At 46.1% G+C, this 19,005-nt stretch overlaps 1 protein-coding gene across 9 annotated transcripts in view; it reads right to left on the bottom strand.

The window, feature by feature from the left end:
- Positions 1-4,366: 4,366 nt before the first annotated feature.
- TFAP2A (transcription factor AP-2 alpha) overlaps positions 4,367-19,005 on the bottom strand; it is a 22,887-nt gene continuing 8,248 nt past the window's right edge. For 2 of the 9 annotated variants that reach the window (XM_055079610.1, XM_007100209.4), the window contains exons 2-7: positions 16,195-16,629; positions 13,058-13,109; positions 10,718-10,949; positions 8,736-8,854; positions 6,682-6,823; positions 4,369-4,755 (exon numbers count right to left, since the gene is read on the bottom strand). In XM_055079610.1, the coding sequence (XP_054935585.1) occupies positions 4,467-4,755; positions 6,682-6,823; positions 8,736-8,854; positions 10,718-10,949; positions 13,058-13,109; positions 16,195-16,629 (1,269 nt within the window). In that variant the 3' untranslated portion in view covers positions 4,369-4,466. Of the gene's footprint in view, positions 4,756-5,062; positions 5,117-6,681; positions 6,824-8,735; positions 8,855-10,717; positions 10,950-13,057; positions 13,110-16,194; positions 17,267-17,513; positions 18,665-19,005 lie in introns of those variants that run through there. The other 7 variants (XM_007100214.4, XM_007100211.4, XM_007100212.3 and 4 more) reach the window with 7 other exon arrangements.

Below are 19,005 nucleotides of genomic sequence, written 5' to 3'. Positions count from 1 at the left end.
TGCTGTCATACCTGTCAGCTGCAGCAAAGTTAAGCTCTAATGGAAACCATGCGTAATTTTTTTTAAAATTTCAGGTCAATACTTTTTAAAAAACTTAATTAATCCAGTTCTGTTCTTAACCTATTTAAACTTAACACAAGGCTGATGACCACATATGAGATTTTTTTTTTCTTTGTGGGGAGAAAGCAGCTCTCCTCCCTGACCTGGAATTATTATGAATTTACTTTTGATTGAGAAAGGAATGGGGAGACGTTGTTTTGTAAAGAGTGGTGAAATTTAGATTTTAAGCAGCATTTGGGGAAACCAGGGCAAAGTTGATCTGATTGTGCTATCCAACATAACCTGAGTTGTAAAGAAATGTACATTAAATTTGAAATTTTGATAAATGAATATTCCTAGCAAGTGAATAAAATGTATTCAATTAACTAAAACCCTGTGCACTTCTGAACTGAAGTGGAATCGACTGTAATTGATTTATTTGAAACCAGAGGTTAAGGACTGAATTAGCTAAGTACAACTGGGTATTTCAAGCCACTGACTTCTCAAATGTCAAATCCCTTCTATTTTAAATATTATTTCAGCTGCGGGGCATTGCAGTCCTGATGGTAGTTCCATCAAGAACTCAAATTATATTAATATTCGATTTTGGGGAGGAATAGATTGGATTGCGATTTTTAAAGGGTGTTGGAGAATAGAAGGGGTAATGCTCATTGCCCAACCGGAAGGAACGTGGTGTTTCCATAAAAATTGGGCGTGGTAATTAGCACAGCCTAGCAAGCATCCTCATAATTCAACTGTGTATCCTAACTTGAGTTAATCCGAAGAGAATCACTATTGTTAATATAGAAGCACCTGACCTGTCAAGTAATCACCACGTGTTTTAGAAAATACAAGTTGGTCACAACAGAGAAAGCCAAAATCCGTAGAGCCATAAAAGTCATTTTTAATAACACCCCCTCCAATCGCCCCACCCCTTAAAAATATGCATAGTTTCTTTACATGTTTTGTTTAAAAAAAAAAGAAAAAGGAAATGACAATATCATGGTCCTCCGCATGTCCTACTACAGAATAAAGACAGCTAATTCTGTGCATTTGGAAACCATTGTTTATTGTGACCTTGTAATGTTCTAACACACTATTTCCCTTCTATCCTTCTCAGGATGCAAGGATTATACTGGGTTCAGGTTTTCCAACGTAACAAGCATCTGTAAATCCAGATATGAATGAATGGTATTTAATACGATTGTTTTCGTTTTAAAATGAGTATTTATGTGTCACTGGAGAAAGAGACGCAATGTATGGCTGTTTATGAATATGCTATTGTGCCTGAGGTTAGGATCCTCACACAATCTGAGATGCAGCCAAGAAAAACAGCCTTGATAGACAATGCTTCACTTCACCTGCTACGATGCCGTGTGCATTTCATTTCTGTCAAGAGTATGTACAGTTAGGGTTCATTTGCCTCATTATTTTGTTACATCTACGTTACAGTTACCCGGTCTCTCTAGGAAATAATAAATAACCGCTTTAAAAAAACAATTGCAGCATCGCGTTCTGAGAGTACACTTGCCATCTGAAATTTTTTTTTTTACACCCACCATCGTTATGAATTCTCTGGCTTCGGAAAATAGAACGCAGAGTCCACCAACTCTCGTTCGTCTGTCGAGATTGGTCTTACGCTGCCTTCCATAAGGAGATTAGAAAGCAAAAGGCTGCAAAATGGACACTGTCTAATGCTGTGCTTCTTTAGTGCTTCAGAACGTCAAACCGGAAGAACAAATGTTGACTCTCCTCCGGTCTGTACACCTAGACACTTTTCCTATGACCTTTCCCGTGAACCTTCCAGTTAACAACCTCCACTTTCTTCTTCTAAACCATTAAAAATCCTCCTCACTTCCCAAGCAAAGACTTTCCAAATCAGTTGACAAAAGCTCTGAATTCGCCATTTTCATGTACAGGAAGCCCTTCCTTCTGTGAGGGCTAAGCTAGGACGGGCCTGCGGGGTCAGGATCCGCAGCCCTCCCCCTCCCTCCCCGCCCCACCTCAGAGAAGCTTTTGTATTTCTAAAAGGGCCTAGGAGGAGCCCCGTGGGGAGGGAAAGGGGTGGGTGTGGGCATTTAGGGGACAGGCAGAAAAGATTCCGGGAATCAACAGAGTTTCCCAGTCCCCTCTGCTACCTCAAGAGCTACTACGAACAGCACAGTAATGAATTCATCTCTAAATGAAATAGTAAAATAAATGGGAGACGATGTGCCCTCTCTGTCCCTGCTCCATGTACATTCCTGCCACTCTTCCCAGAAAACTAGAGCTAGTTTTCACTCATTTGCATGTCTTAGCCACTGAGAAGCCAGAGCAAGTAAGTGAATTTTGAAGTGGGTATTTCCTTTGTGGTAATGAACTAACAGTTTAAATTTCAGTTACCCTCCGAGACAGATTCCAAAGTAGCTATGGAGGGCGAGCGAGAGGTCCTTCTGTCTGCTCTCCATCTTCCCCGTCACCCCTAATGTTTGGCCCTGAAGGTTTTATATTTTGGTTTTCAAAACGCAAATGAAAACCTAAAGGATCAACATAAATAAAACTTTATTTTTAATAATAAAATTAATGTTTCTAGTAAGGAAAAGATAGTATGTCATTCCTTTAGCAGTACAAACAATCTTTTATCCAAAAGAATACATTGGGTTTTATTGTGTCATTTGTCTGAATACAGACTCAGTGGAATACCTAAATGATACCCTGCTCTGAACTCCAAGTTGAAAGTAAGTTTTTATTATACTTGAGGGAAACAATGGGTTCAGCTGCTTATTGCAAGGAGCAATTGCCAAGGGAGAGTTAAACTCAATTACTGTAACCATACTGAATAAAAAATACTGCCAAGAACAAAAATACGCCTGGGTAAAGACAGCCACTGAATAAAAAAAATCGACATAAAGCGTATCAAATATTTATTTATCTGGGCAACAAAGGACTATGATACATTGACAGGCATGGAAACTACTGCCAGCACAACTCAGTACAATACAGCTAGAACTGCTTCCAAAATGGCCAGTGAAAATACAGAATACCAGGTGGTCCCAAATGTTTGAAGTTCTTTGAACAAAAAGAGGTGGGGGGGGGAATCCCTAACCCTTGGTTTAAAGACAATACTCATTTATTGCTCAAATGATGCTTTTAAGGGAGGACAGTGGAATAAAATAAACTTTTTTTTCTCTCCCCACAGTACATAGAACGGTTATCAAACCACTCAAGTTAAAAATCTTTCCAGGGTCCAATATCACTTTTTTCTTTCAGTTCAATGAAAAGCTAAATGTAATACTAATTATTTATAAAATTTTATTTTACTTTTTTTATTTGTTCAGCTGTTTCATTGTCGTCTTTAACATGCTACAACAGGGCTAAATTCATGAATACCAGAGGAAAAAAAAAATCCCCCAAACCTTGGATTCCTAAATAAGTACCATGAACCACATGAAGAACTAATAGGGAAGATTCAAAACCCACTAAACAAGAGGTAAACGAGATCACCAGATAAATTAAAAAAAAAAAGGGCTTAAAACAGACTCACCATATTTACAATTCCCATTAAATTACACATAAATAAATATATACAGAGACGTGAACACTGATTCCCTTATAGAACTGTGAACCGTGTTGCCAGAGAGAGTTCAAGTTGGTCGCTTTACCTTGAAGAGGGAAAACTTCTAGAACTGAAGACAAGACATGGAACTTCGAGTATCTGTGTTCAAGTTTATTCACAATACTGATAAAAATGTCATTAGCCTTTTTTGCCTTTTTTTTTCTTTGCCTTTTTCTTTTTTTTTAGTATGGCTACAATCTGAAGTATGTAAGAGAAGGTGGTGATTCCGTCCCATGAAGCTCATATAATTTTTTTTTAATTTTTACGTTCTTTTTTCTAAAAAAAAAGTTTTAAATTTTTTTTTGTTGTCGTTGTTGATTTGTTTAAAAAAAAAAAAAAAAAGGTTCACAAACTCGGACATAACTTTTTCTTTGCTGGCTTCACGGCCTGTTCTGTTCTCTTAGGCTCCACACGAGGGCAAAGGGGAGTTGGTGCTGATGGAGGAAGTCGGGGCCGGGGCCTGAGACTGCGGGGTTGCCCCGCTCACAGTGGAGCGCTGTCCCCGGGACCCCGAGACTCCGGACCGAAGGCGGTGGCGGCGGCGGCGGCAGCAGCAGCAGCAGTAGCAGCAGTGGGGGGTTGCTGATCCCGGAGCTGTCACCTGCCGGTGGTGATCGGTGGGCGGGGGGGGCGGGGGGGCCGATGGAGATGGAGACGGAGATGATGGAGATGATGGAGATGATGGAGATGATGGAGATGGAGATGATGGAGATGATGGAGATGATGGAGATGGAGATGATGGAGATGGAGATGATGGAGATGTTGATGGAGTGGGTGGGCGTGCTGGGGCCGGGGAGGCGGCGCGGGCAGGGGGCGGGGCAGGAGGAGCGCCTCACTTTCTGTGTTTCTCCTCTTTGTCACTGCTTTTGGCGCTGCTGTCCGTGTGGCTGTTCGGGTTGTTGCTGAGGTACATTTTGTCCATGGCCTTGAGGGCCTCGGTGAGATAGTTCTGCAGGGCCGTGACCGCGGCACACACCGCCGGGCTGCCGAAGCCGTGGGAGATGAGGTTGAAGTGGGTCAAGCAGCTCTGGATGCCGGGCTCCAGGATGGGGTTGGGCCTGGAGTTCCCCAGGGGAGATCGGTCCTGAGCCAGCAGGTCGGTGAACTCCTTGCATATCTGTCTGCAGCACAAGTGGAGCGGGGGGAGAGAGAGAGAGAGAGAGAGAGAAAGAGAGGGAGAGAGAGATGAGGCTCTCGGCAGCCAGCAGCAGCAAAGAGAAAACCTTGCTCCCTGCCGTCACCTCTGCCTGGATCACGCCGACACCTGACCTGACCCAAAGCCCCAGAGACAGACTGGGGGGGGGGGGCACATGTTGGGAGACCCAGCCACCTCTCAGAGTCCACCTAAACATCTCCTGCTCCTTAAACACTTCCACAAACGCCTCCGTCTTGTCTGTGTGTGTGTGTGTGTGTGTGTCTCTCTCTCACCTCTCAGCTGCACCAAACTTCTAACCCCCTCCTCTCTCGCTCACACCAAGCATCCTAGACGCAAGAAAACATTTCACACGTTAGGAGAGAAACAAAGGTGAGTCAGAGGGGCAAGGAGTCAGAAACGCAAGCCTCTCTTCAACAGCCAGTAGCATGCACCCATCAGCTGTCCTGCTCAAAATACTACAGAGCCCCCTCTCCCCTAATCTTCTAGGGACCTCAGCAGCAGTTTGGGGGGATGTACTGTCCACTCATTCACCTTCAGATCAGGGTGGGTGTGCACAAGAGAGGCAAGACTTTTCTGGGGATGGTTTTGCCTTTAAAAATAAAAGTCACCAGAAAAAGAAAATGTTACTGGGGGATAATTCAGAGCGGTTCGGGGAAGAAGAAACAGACGTTTCAATCACCCATTCCACCTCTTTTCCCACACACCAAAAAAAACCGTCTAGGGAAATTGTGAATAGGGGTGTGTTTAGGAGGCTAAGAGAAGAGGGAAGAGTTGAAATACGGGCGACGTGGCCTGCGCAGGGGAAGCTCAGCCTCTGAATCTGGGAAGCGAGGACTAGGTGGGCCTTCCTGAGGCGGCAGCAGCCTTTGGGTGGGGGGCTGCGAAGGGAGGAGGAGGTACAGGGAGCGCTGCCAGGCCACCTCCTCCAAGGCCAGCTGGTGTCCCCAGGCCAGAAACTGCCCTGCCTGAGGCCGCCGCCTCTGCCCCCTGGTTCCATGCCCTCCTGTGACATCGACTTTGATAATTAAGGGCTTCCAAACAAGCCTTTTAATTTCCAGAAAACATATCAAAACAGTCATTTTCTTTTCACACACCACCTGCAGAAGCCTATTCAGCCCAGGCACCGATGGGAATATAACTTGGGCCATTTTGAAACCTATTTGACATCTCGCCTGTAGGCTAGAACTTGTGGGGTGTGTGTGTATGTGTGTGTGTGTGTGTGTGTGTGTGTACACAGCACTTTTGAGGAGGATGAGAAAGGAAGGCAAGAAATGGGAGAAGGGACTAGGGTTGAAACTAGGACAGCTTCTGGCTTGAACATTTTGCAGGCCACTGCTTAATCCTTGCCCTTGGAGAACATACTGATAAGAGACAAAAACTGATACAGGCAAGTCTGTCACTCCTTTAAGAACTTGGTTCTGAGAACTGGTAAAAGAATAGACACACGTATGTGTACAGCTGAATCACTTTGCTGTACACCTGAAACTATCACAACATTGTTAACCAACTATACTCCAATATAAAATAAAAGGTTTAAAAAAAAAAAAAAAGAACCTGATTCTGGTCTTTCTGACCAGAAATAGTCGCAAATCCACACTCAGCTTCCATCAAATCTCTCCTATTCCCCACCCCCATACACGTTAATTTTTTTAAAAAAAATGAGAGGGTGGGGTGAAAGAGAGGGGAAGGAGGGAAACACGCACTCACAATCTTCCTTGTATTGCCCCTTTCAAATCAATTATGGTTTATTAGATTGTGTTGTAACTTCAATATTTACAAGAGAGCTGATTAACACAAAAGGAAAAGAGGCCAAAAGTGAGAGCAAAAACGATTCTGATTTTTGTTTCTCTTGACAGTGAGACACAGAGACCCCGAAGAGGTAATGTCTTACTTTGTAGCCAGGAGCATGTTTTTTCTTGTCACTTGCTCATTGGGATCGGAATGTTGTCGGTTGAGAAATTCAGCTACTGCTTTGGCAGGAAATTCAGTTTCGCACACGTACCCAAAGTCCCTGGCGAGGTGGACGGCCTCTCCTGGCAAGATGTGAGAGGAAGGAGGCGAGGGCAAGAGAATGAAAAAAGCTGACATCAAAACTGCCTCCCATCTCCCTTATTTTCTTAACCCAGATGTTGTAGGAAACACACACTACTTGTTTTCCCATTTCAGGCATTTTCTTTCCCTCTCTGTAGGACCTGGTGGCTGCACTTCCCAGGGAAAATGGCCACTTAGCCTAGAAGGCCGAGACGACTGGAAAATGTAAACTCCCGTCAACTCCCCTCCAGCCTCATCCCCAACCGCGATGACATTCCCACACCTCCTCTTTCAAAACGTTTCTTGTATTCCAACCTCACACCTATCAACACATTCATAAATGATATTCATAATTACTCCTTGAGCTTTTCTGCAAGGGAACGACTAAGGGTTTACATTTTAACTTTATCGCATATAATTATCTGTTCATCCAAACCGATTAACCAAGAGGATTTGAGGGTCACTCCACTGAGTCTGCCTGTGTTGTTGATTTTCGAATCTTTGGTTTTAATTTCCTGAACCAGTTGGTTTTTACTGCAGGGCTTCCTGCCATTCGCTCCAGCTCCGGAAGAACGCATGCGCCAATTAGAGCATCAAAGCCCTCTCCGCTGAGCTTGTTTCCATAAAATGGAGCGGATCACAAACAATAACAGTTCTCCAGAAACTGCTTCCCTGCTACAGGGCTCAACCCCAAAACCGTGCACACTCTCACACTACACCCAAAGCCGCTACTACCATTTTCTCTGCGTATAATTGTTTCGGGGTCTGAACGGTGGGTTCCCAATGTACTGGTATTATTTTTAATATAATGCTACTGTAGCTGAGTTTCTGGCACTGAACAATTGCTTATGACTTAACAGTCACATTAGTATCATTTTGGACACCAGTAACGAATGGTTCATAGGGTTTCTCCTCAATTTTATGTTTTTAAATATTTTAAAAATTATTTACAAAGCTAGAACTTGAATTCAATTATACTACGTCTCCTCAAATACAAGATATAAATAAGATTAAGTGCCTTCTTTAAATATAAATGGTAGTTTTGAAATCTGCGCCATAACTTAAGTGCCTCTTTTTTTCCTGTTGGCATGAGACAGTTCCAACGGAACACAAAGGAAAATGCAAAAGAACGATACATTCATTCCAACACACCCAAACGTAAGCCAATTTAGTATCGGACAAACTTAACAGGGATCTAGAGGAAGTAGGGATGTGACTGCTGTGGCTGGATTCTGATGTATCTAGAACAGCGAGTGAGGACAGGGTGAGCTTTTGTTTTGAGGGGTTTAGAAGCGAGTGTGTGTGTGTGTGTGTGTGTGTGTAAAAAGCTGACATGAGACACTTTCTGCAATGCTTATATTTCTTTTTTCTTTTCCTATCCAAATAACTCAAAGTCTAAAATTGCTCACTTTTCTTCCTCTCTAGTAGAGAAGCACAATTAAATGAGAGATAAGGGAGCATATGTTTGGAAAACAAAAACCTAAAAGGGCATATAACCCTGAGCTTTCAGGATGGTCTTAAATCAGGATGCAGGTCAAAGATTCCCAAATTAATTCAGGAAGTAATGGTCACGCATTTCTCAAACGCAGATGTCAGAATAGCTTAAGTGATTTACTGCTGAGCTCTATAAAGGAGACTGGAACTTGAAGAATATACAGTTCTTAAGTTTTCACATTGTTTAGGTCAGAATTGGGCTAGGGAGGTGTAATTTTGTGGCAGAAGGGAAGAGGAAAGGAGGACAGGAGTAAATGCAAATAGTTTTTTGACACGAAAGAATTCCGTTCACTTCTGGCTATGTTTTCTGGAAAAATGAAACTGCCCAACCGACAAAATACAACCAAACATCTGGCCACTGAATATTAGCCATTTTCTCAGAACAAACTTCCCTTCTCTTTAGCAAGGGAACTCACTTACCCTCCACTAGTGATGTGAGCAGGGTGACATTGGCAGCTTTACGCCTCCCTGCTGGCAGATTTAATCCTATTTTGTCCAGTTTTTCTCTTAAAGATCTTCCTCCATTTTTAGACTTCGCCCTGTTTCACAGATACATGTGAGAAAGGGATTTAGAAAACATTTGGTTGCTCTGCATCACGCTATAGTCATTTTGACAACTTCCTAAAATATACTTTTAAAAATTAAGGATCCTGGCCCCGAGACAGGTAAGGAAGGGAAACCTAGGAAGGAATGGTACAGAAAGAACATAGGCGATAAATGCTTGTTAAACTCTAAAGCACCCCGTGTTCAGTTATTACTGCAACTATTGTGGCAGGTTGGAAGGTTCTGATTTCCCAACTCTCTAAAGAAGAACCACAAACAAATAAACACAGCTCTTATCTCTAGGGTGTGAAGTATTTTTGAGTTCAACTGATGACTGTATATTTTCCCTGTTGTTACAATCACACAAATCCCAGTGGGGTCTTTAAATTGTCTTTGCAAGATCTGCTGTTAGGTTATTCAGAGTAACCAAAGTTATCATCACTCTTACGTTTCTTTCTCTGGCTTTAGCCCCAGTGGGAAATTCATTTCACCAACTGTTTACATGCCATGTCACCAGCCTAACTAGAAAAGTCAAAAGTTGATATCAGCCTTTAAAAATTTCCCTGCTTTCACAGACGATGGAGGTGGTTCTAAATAGATGTCTAAATAGACTCCCATAATCAGAAAGTGGTTAAGATAAATTGTTTAAATAAAACAGCAAATTAATTAATTTCAGATTTTATTCCCTACTCAAGTGCTCTTTAATTGTGTGGATTAGATTATACTCCCCTAGGTAAACAGTCTCCAATATTGGGGATGGGGGAAGGGGGAGAAAAAGGCAGAGGGCGGCTTCAGATCTGTGTCGATGAAAGATTACAAAGGGACAGCAAATGACCGTGAAGGAGGAAGGAAAGAGTGGAATAGCTGATGTTAAACTCTGTAGCCTTTGTATGGGATATACCCATCACAGCAGAACTCTGGGTCTATAAACAGATATATGAATAAATGTCAAAAGAATGAAGTTTCGGTCCACTTTCTCATTAAAAACTAAAAAGGAGAAAAAGTAGAAAATATTATCTGGGAAAGTTCAACGCAAGACCCACCACACACAACGCTGGGTGGAACCCTAGGAGCAAAAAGCCCAGAGGAGGGACACACCTGCCCTGAGGGAAGGTGCTTCACCTCGCCGACCCTTATAAAATCTCATCTACGAAATGAATCATTCCGACCTCGCGCGGGTGAGACGAGAATCCCTGGCCACATATGCAACATGCAACCGTCGGTAGTGACCACACATAATGCACGTAAACGTGCCTCGCACGCTGCCTGGCACACGTGGCGACGCGGTACATCGGAACCATTAGTGCGAGCACCTCGGGCGGGAGGGTCTGCTTCTGGTGACCCGGGGGCGTGGCATGGAGACTCTAGAGAAAACCATTGTCTTCTACTTAAACCCTATTCAAGGGACGGCGGGCTGCAATCGGAGACCTTACATGGAGGTAAGGCCAAGTGAGGCGCCTGAGAGGAAGTTTTCCTCGGCTTGCAAGGTGTGCCCGAGGAGAGAAGAGGCGGGTGCGCGGCGCCCCGCGGCTGCAGCGGCCGGGACTGAGCCCGCGGCGGAGCGAACTGCGCGTGCGCGCCGGGAGGGGGTGGGAGGAGGCAGCGATCCCACTGAGCGCGCTGCGCCGGCCGACCCGGGCGCGCCCCCGAACGACGGAGCGCGCGGGAACGCGGCGGAGTGCGCAGGCGCCCGCCGCCTCACCCCGCCCCCAGCTCCCACCCACCGAGTTCTACGCTCTTCTCCCCGCCCCTTTCTTTTCCCGCGAAGGGAGGGCCCTGGCGCGAGGCCCGTCCGCGTCCGCGTCGCCGGCCCGGCGCAGGCGCAATGCTTGGCGGGCAGGGCCTCGCTCGGGCCTCACCTCCGCAGCACTCCGCCCAGCAGCGAAGCGTTGAGACACTCCGGCGGTGAGAGGCGCCGCTGTACTTCCGCCACCGTGACCTTGTACTTCGAGGTGGAGCTGAGGAGCGAGAGACGACCCGGAACTGAACAAAAGACTTCGTTGGGGTTCACGACGCCGCCGAAGAGGTTGTCCTTGTTGATGGGGATGGCGGAGACGGCGTTGCTGTTGGACTTGGACAGGGACACGGGGCCTGCGGAGACAAACGGGGAGGCCGCGTGTGGGCGCCGAGGGTCCCTCCCGAGCCCTGCCCGACCCCGGCCCTCGTCCCGGCCCGGGCCGGCTCCCAGGCTTGCGCCGCAACCGCCGCTTTTCTTCCAGCCCTGAAAATTCCGTGGCTCCTTCCCCAATCTCCTGCCCTAGTCCCTGCTCCATCCCGGTACTGGGGATGGAGCCTGTGCCCCTCGGCGCGTCTCACCGGCGGCCGGGGGGCGGCCCAGCCCCGCCAGCCAGGCCTGTGCTTCTCCCAGGGCCCTTGCCATTTAACCGCTGGGGCGCTGTCTAGAGATGGTGGTGAACTCGTGACCCTCTCGGCTCTCAGCGTCCGAGGGAAGTGGCCCCCAGACGGGGTGCTGGAGCACGGGCTTGGGGTGCAGCGAACGGGGTGACGTTTGTAAACCGAGAGCAAGCTATGTAGGCTCGGGAGTTTTCGTGGGGCGAGGGGTTTAGCGTTGGGGAGAAACTGCTTCACAGACCTATAATTAAAATCAGCCGACAGTTTAGATGGCTAAAGTGGCCTGTAAATGAGCATTTCATTCAAGGCACCAAGCCGGGAAGTGGTGGATTCTGTTGTCACACCCCATCCTTTTGATAAATAGACCCTTTCCTATGTTATCTGTGAAAAAGACTCGAGCTTTGGAAATCCATTCCAAGCCCCGGTTTCAACTGGGAGAAAGAAGGATAAACAGGCCTACCATGGAAAACTAGCAGTGTGTTCTTTTGATGAGCAAAGAGTTAATAGGCTTATGCTTAAGCATCTTCTTTGGGAAGGGGGGAAGGGGAGGATATATTCTTGTTAGTTAAAATCATAAGCTCTTCATCGTTGGATCCACCATACTTAGAAAAAAATTCAAGGCCAGCAGAAAGTGTACTAACGTGTTACATTTCTAACACCAATATAATTCAGATGCATTCATAACCAAAATTTAAGTACAGTATGCATTTGTATCTTAAAATTCCACATGGAGACATACATAATGATACATGTATGCATAATAATACATGTATACAGTACTCCTCCCTCTTGAGTGGGGATATTTTAGACGTATAGGGAGGTGTGGGGGGGGTCTAGGTTTTGGATAGATCACTTGTGACATTAATAGCTCTGGGGAGGCTAATAGAGACAATAGGAGTTAAACGAACTCTTGAGAGATTACTAATAAAAGAGCCAATTATCATGTCGACTTGGAAAGAGCATCTCTTAAGATTTATCCCTTGCACATCTAATTTGACATGACAAAGACTTCACAGATGCAAAAATGAAACTTTAAACTCGCTAACAATATACTGATTGGGGTTAGAAATGGGAACAGTTTTATATAGCATCGTCCTCTGGTGGTGCCTAGAATCCTGAAATTGTAACATTGCCACCATAACAAAAAAAAAAAAAAGCTGCTGTGAATAGCATTTAATCCAGTAAACTTTATTTCTACTCACTAAACACAACAGAAATTACAAATCCATCCAAATCACTTGACACTTTTTAAAAACAATTTCTGCTCCAAACGTTTACGCTAATAAACCTGACATCTTCAAAAAGCTAATTTTAACCAAAAGCCAAATTTTTGTTAACCTAATTCACAAAGTTTTAAAAACCCTTAACAGCTAATGAGAAATTAAATTTAAGAACACGGAAGATTTTTCCCCCCCCTCTGCTAAGGAGTGTTATGTCTTTTTATCATCTGCTCCTATATTAATATTACTTGGATTGTTTTTAGCATTATACACTTCTTAACACTCGTGGCCACTCACGCAATGGATTAACTGAACTGTTAAAACCGTTCCAAAATTGAAATGCCACTTCCAAATCTGTTCACCCATTACACATTTCATGTGTTTGTCCAGATATCATTAAACTAAATTAAATGTTCAAGTCATGAATCAGAACAAAGCTAGCCTGTTGCCATTACTAACATACTGAAAGCCGATCATTTAAGCATTGCTATTCTATGCCTATCTATTCGCTAATTCTGAGCCTTTAGGAAATCCTACTTGGAAAAAAATAAACACAGCTCTGCAAGTTCTTTTAAATAGCACTGTGCCTGTAAGGACATGCTTGGAATGCAGAAGGAAATGGCTTACCTTTCTTAATTACAGTTTGATCTGGGATGTTAATACCCGGGTCTTCTACATGCTGCAACAAAAGGATACACATGGATGTAAGTGTATAATCAAAACAAAAGGAAATGAATATTTCGTGCAAGATAGGGGGAGGGGAAGGTGTAGACTCAAAATTCCCCCCTCCCATCTAGTGACATTTATATATAAACATCTCATCTTGGCTTATTGGAATTGGGGGTTTTGCAGCTCAAGAGGTTTCACTGTACACCCACGGCCAATTTCTCGTTCCCCAGCAAATAATCCACATTTGAAGGAGCTGGGGGCGGGGAATAAAACTTTCTTTGGAAATTAAACCGAGTTTTGATCTTTCTCACAGTGAGTTCAACCTTTAAAAATACATCTAGCTTTAGTTTGGCGCCTCAGCGGCTTCGGACTTCAGCAATTCCAGCGTTCAGGCAGTAAAAGCCAGAGAAACACAATAGAAATGACAAGTCGGGAGTAACAGGGGAGTATTGGAAACGTTTTAGGTGATGTGATAAAGAGCAAACGTGTATACACACCTTCACTTATGGGTAAATGAAAAAAATTTAAAAAGGACTACTGTCTAAATTGGATATCAGATAGGGATATGAAAATGATAAAAAGAGAAACAAAAATCCTTTGAGGTTTTCCTGTGTCCAGTAGCAGATTTGGATTTGTTAGTGTGGGTTTCTTTTTTCCTTTTTTTTTTTTCTTTCTGCAGATGGATGGGTATACGTGTGTGCTAGAGTCAAAACGTGATTAGAAAGTAAAAATGAAATCGTGTTTTCTAATGCAGAAACTGACAGGCAATATAATGTCTGCCTGTGTTTACAAATTAGCACCAGGGCTGCTGAGATAGAAGATTTCACAATCGTTACTAAACACAGGCATTACCATTTAAACAAACTATTACTTCCTTCTCTAGTCTTTGTCCAACAATAATACTGATTCGAACGTTTTCCATTCTGTCTTGGATTTATGCTCCTGTTAATTGTGCCTGATCGCAATGATTCCGGGTGGATGGTACTAAGTTGCTTTATTACAGGTTTTATTATACTCAATGCTCTCATTTGTAACTTGCCTAAAGTGCTTCTGGATTTAAGTATAATTAAATTGAGAAATGTTCAGAAATGACTACTGCTGCAGTTCTTGTGTTTTAACTGTATGGGGAAATATGATCCCTTTATGCATGCACCCTAAACCCATAAAGTAAATGTACTGTGGCATAATACTTTTATTTGTGTTATTTCTAGACCTGGTCCATACAGGGAAGACTGTCAAAGTTTAAAACCCCACTGAGATATTAATGATTAAATAATTTTCACCATCGATTTGATTTTCTTAAATATTTGGCAGTCGTTCTTATGAAAGGTTAACTGTTGCAGCAATGGGAAAATTGAAAACAACCCTTTTCCTGACCCAAATTCCTTTGAAAGAATTTTTTTTTCTTAAAAGGTGGGGGAGGGAAGGGGAAGAGCAGCAACTGGGTTTCCTTGTTTTTATTTGATCTTTTGATTAATTTCTCCTATAGGCCAATCTCACCACGAAGAGTGACTATACCGCTGTCAAGAATTCACACCAGCCACTTTGGAATTTTTTGCAAAGTAGAGCAACTCTAATTCACAGTAGTTCCAAAAGCTCGCAACGTTATTTTGCAATTCAAATATTTCCGAGGAGCAGACCAGGATAAGGATTCAGAGAATCCTTGGGGAGGGGGACTAAAATAATCACAACTTCCAGGTTTGTTTTTTCATGGCTCTTTTCTCAGCTATTGCTCCCCTCATTTTACTTTCCAAGAAATGCACAGTTTAGTATCAGTTTCTAAAAACACGTATGAAAACACACACACGCACACACACACACACAATGCTTACTAAACCCCACATTGGATCAACTGCCTACTTTCCTGCTTTCCATGCTACACTGCTAAACATAACCAACAAATTTCAGTGATTAACTAGGCCAGATGAGAGATGTAATAAATTTGCTATTTTCCTATGTAACTTAAATAATGTTTTAAATTCACCAAGCAAGCAGGTAAGTTCATCTGACCATTTTCTTTGCAACCTAATGCAGTAATCATTAAACTGTCAACGGACATATTGCTGCAATATTTGATGCAGTAATTTGAAATAGCATTTTAGCAAAAATCACATCCAGATACATTTCCTCTCCAAAGAAAAGCAGCATTAACAGAGCCTTTCCAGCTTTAATAAAATTATTGGCTTGCTCTAATTCCATTTCAGGAAGGTTGTGAGGAAACCATAAATATGTAGAATTGAAGCAAGAGATGCTGGTTTAAATTTAATTTCATAAAGTATTTTCAAATTATCAGTAGCCTGGTTTGCATTGTAAACAGTAAATGCGCTAATACCATGCTTATTTAGAAATCACTTCAAACTGCATTTATTGATAACTGAATTAGAACTCAAAGAATGCATTGCCCGATAGTCTGAAAACATTCATTTAATATGGGGGTGCAGCGGGTTCTGAGAGGCGTCGGGAACCCAGTTAATGATTTATGAGGTCAGCACTTAGCACCCCTAGGAAGAGAAAAAGGCTGCATTTAATGTCCTCCTGCTCGGACTTGCTACTTACTATTCTTTAATCAGGGTAGGGTATACACAGAACTCTCAGATACCATAAAATCCGGTGAAAATAATTTTCCTAGTGTGTCTTTCACACTTTCTTTTAAAGGGCCAGGGCATTTCAATGAGCCCTTTTGGTTGACTCTAACATGTTTTTCAGGACAGGGAGAAACCCCCACGACAGACACAGCGGTGGAATTAGATCCTCTCCCCGTCGAAACAGTTTACTGTCGTCGAGGGGGGAAGGTACCGTCAACGGTGACATTCGTCTAATTTCTCAATGGTAACATGAAGGCATTGTTCGAAGGAGCTCCAGGAGCCATTGTTCTAGGGGCAGAAGCCTCAAGTACAATTCTTTTCCATTTTTTAAAGGCGGCTGTCTCGGTGGGTCCTTAAAGTGTCCACCCGAAAAAAACAAAAGGAGATTTCGAGAAAGTAAACGCCAGGCAGGAAAGCCCGGGCCCCCCGGGCTGCACGTTCCGGGCGTTTTCTCGCGGGTGGGGGAGGAGGGTCTGCGTTTTCTCTCCCGCCGCCCGCGGGGCCTCTTACCGGAACGTCCTCGATGGCGTGAGGTAAGGAGTGGATCGGGAGGTCTCCGAGTCCTGAGCCGAGCCCATGGGGGCCGTGCAGGAGGTCCTCGTGCCGCCGGTAGTCCCTGCGGGGATCCAGGCCCGACAGCTGGTGGGGCAGCCCCCGGTGCGCGTGCAGGAGCCCAGACTCCTGGCTCTGCCTCTGGCCGGGCCAGCCCGGGTGCTGCGGCTGCGGCTGGGCGTGCAGTGGGTTCAGGCTGTAGGGGTCGTTGACGTGGGAGTAAGGGTCTTGCGACTGGGGGTAGATAGGCTGGTAGGGCGGGGGGAAGTAGGGGGGCTGGAAGTCGGCATTGGGGGTGTGGGACAGCGGCGGGGCGCTCGTGTAGGGAGATTGACCTACAGTGCCCAGCTGGGGCAACCGTGCCGTCCCGTTGCTGGTGCCGTCGTGACGGTCCTGGAAGAGAGCGAGGGCAAGGGCAGAGAACAAGAAATCAGGCGTCGAGTTACAGCTGCCACACTGAGTGCACGGCTCAGGGCGGCGTGGGAGACGGCCCGTCCCCGCCCGCAGGCCGCCGCGAGAAAGGAGCCCTAGGCGGTTCTTTTCAGAAAAGACTCCGGGAGTGAAAAGGGCCCTTCCCCAAACGCAGGGAATTCGACTGTGCCAGGGAGGGGGCATAAGAGACTCTCCTTAGGCGTTTCTTTCAAAGGGGGGAAAAGGCGAAAAAGGGCCTCCCGGAACACAGCCCGTTAAGCTGCGGAGTGAAACCTCCCTTACGCAAAATTAAAATTCCTACTAAATATTAAACAGCAGAAGCGGCCTCTTCTCTGTCCCTGCATTTGAACCTGCCTGCCACGGCGTTATTGTTTACCCTGTTCCATTTATGTGGAGGAAAACAGTCATACCCATTCAAAGGCTATTACCATTTCATGACTATTTAAATAGAAGCATATTTCGTAGAGGGCTGTAAGGAAAGCCCACGTTCAAGTTACCAGCTTAGAGAAGGTCTTAACTGCGGGATGGGGGTCTGTCTTATCCGCTTCCTCAGTCAGGAGCCTCTTTCTGGACAGGGGCGATTTGTGATAGAGACGGGGAGAGAGGGACGTCAAGCCAAGGTTTAAAATGGAAAGATCCAGCCTTGTCTTGGGTTTAAAAGAGAGAGGTGCACCCCGGGGCGGAGGCCCCCGCCCCTTCCACCCCAGCCCCAAAGGGCAGAAGAAACGCCTGACTTGGGTTCCTCAATTGCAATTCGCCTGCAAAACAAGCGAACAGAGTTGATTGCAGGCAATGCGAGCCCTCGGAGGTTCAGCCCCGGACCCCGAGGGGAAGAAGGGGCGCACCGGGCAGCATTTTTTTCTGTAGCCGGATTAAGCATCAAATGTTGAGAACATCTCGGTAACACGTGAAGAGGCGAGGAAATAAAGACAAACGTGGCAAGAAACACGCCTTGAGAAGTAGCGGCGAGGTAGGGCTGCGCGCCGGGAGAGGTCGAGCGGGGGATGGGGGGTACCGCGTTCGGCTGAAGGATGGAAGAGAGGGAGAGATACGAGGAGCGAGGGCAATGCAGACGGAAAGGGGGTTCCCTGAAGGAAAGCCGGGCGAGGAGGACGGGCCGCTCCGCAGCCCCAGGTTTTCCAGAGGAAAATTCCTAAGGAAACAGGGATGGGGGCGGGGATGGGACTCACCATAGCTGAAAAACTGTGAACTAACATCTGCGAAGAGTCTGGGGTAACGAGTCAGGGTGGAAAACAACAAGCAAGGCCGGAGAGCCCGGCTGCCCCGCTGCCCGAGCGCGCCCCACACAAAAGGCGCCGAGAGCCCCGCGCCACCCGGGACTCCGGTCACGGCGCCGCCGCTCCCCCGAGCGCTGGAGCCCCGCTCTGCTCCATCCGAACTTGAACCACCGATTCGAGCGGCGCCTTCAGCTGGTCGAACCCACGGTCTCTATCCTGCCGTGAGCAGATAGGATTCAAAGTTCCTTAAAAAATGAAAAACCCCAAAAAGGCAAAAAGCAAGAAGTGTGTGTGTGTGTGTGTCTGTGTGTCTGTGTCTCTGCGTGTGTGTGTATGTGTGCGCGCGCGCGCGCGTGTTCCTTAATCCGTGTCTCCCCCTCTTTTCTTAGCGGCGGCTTCGCTTGAGCTTCTAATAACCGCGCTGGGCAGCGTTCCTGGAGCCTGCTAATAGCAGATATTCATGACTATTAATATTACACGAATACTTAATAAGGGAAGAATGCCTGGAAATCGAGCGTGAAGCGGAGAGGCAACTCGTGCCGGAGCCGGCTCTCAATGCAGTCCATTGACGGGAGCCTCAGTGTAGCAAATCGGAGGAGGGGAGAGGGAGCGCGAGAGACAAAAAGCGGGCGAGAGAGCGAGCGGGCGAGCGCGCGGGGGGCCGCGGCGCGGCGGCTGGCGAATCACAGGGAAGGGGCAACATTTTAAAAGGTTGCAGGGCAAGCAAAAGTGAAAGAGAAAGAGGGAGAGAGGGAGACCGAGGGCGAGCGCGCAGAGAGGGAGAATGTGTCTGCGTGCGTGTGTGAGAAAGAAAGTGTGGGCGCGAGAGAGGAGCACGGAGTGGGGAGAGGGGAGGGCGGGAAGGAGGGAGAGCCCTAGAGGAGGACGGGAGGGGGGAGGGGGAGGGGGCCGAGCCGGCGCGCACGGAGGGGGAGGCCGCGGGGGAGGGGGAGGGGAGAGGAAGCGAGCGAGGACAATCAGACCTAAAAGGCTGGGGCAGACCTCGGGATGCCGCGGGGGCCGCGCGTCGCGGCCGGGAGCTGCCGGGGACCGCGTCCGGGCGTTCGTCTGGCTCTCGGCGCCCGAGCTGCTTCCCGGG

Source organism: Physeter macrocephalus, chromosome 18 (assembly GCF_002837175.3).
Source record: "Physeter macrocephalus isolate SW-GA chromosome 18, ASM283717v5, whole genome shotgun sequence".
NCBI lineage: Eukaryota > Metazoa > Chordata > Mammalia > Artiodactyla > Physeteridae > Physeter > Physeter macrocephalus.
This window is presented reverse-complemented; position numbering and strand designations above follow the sequence as displayed.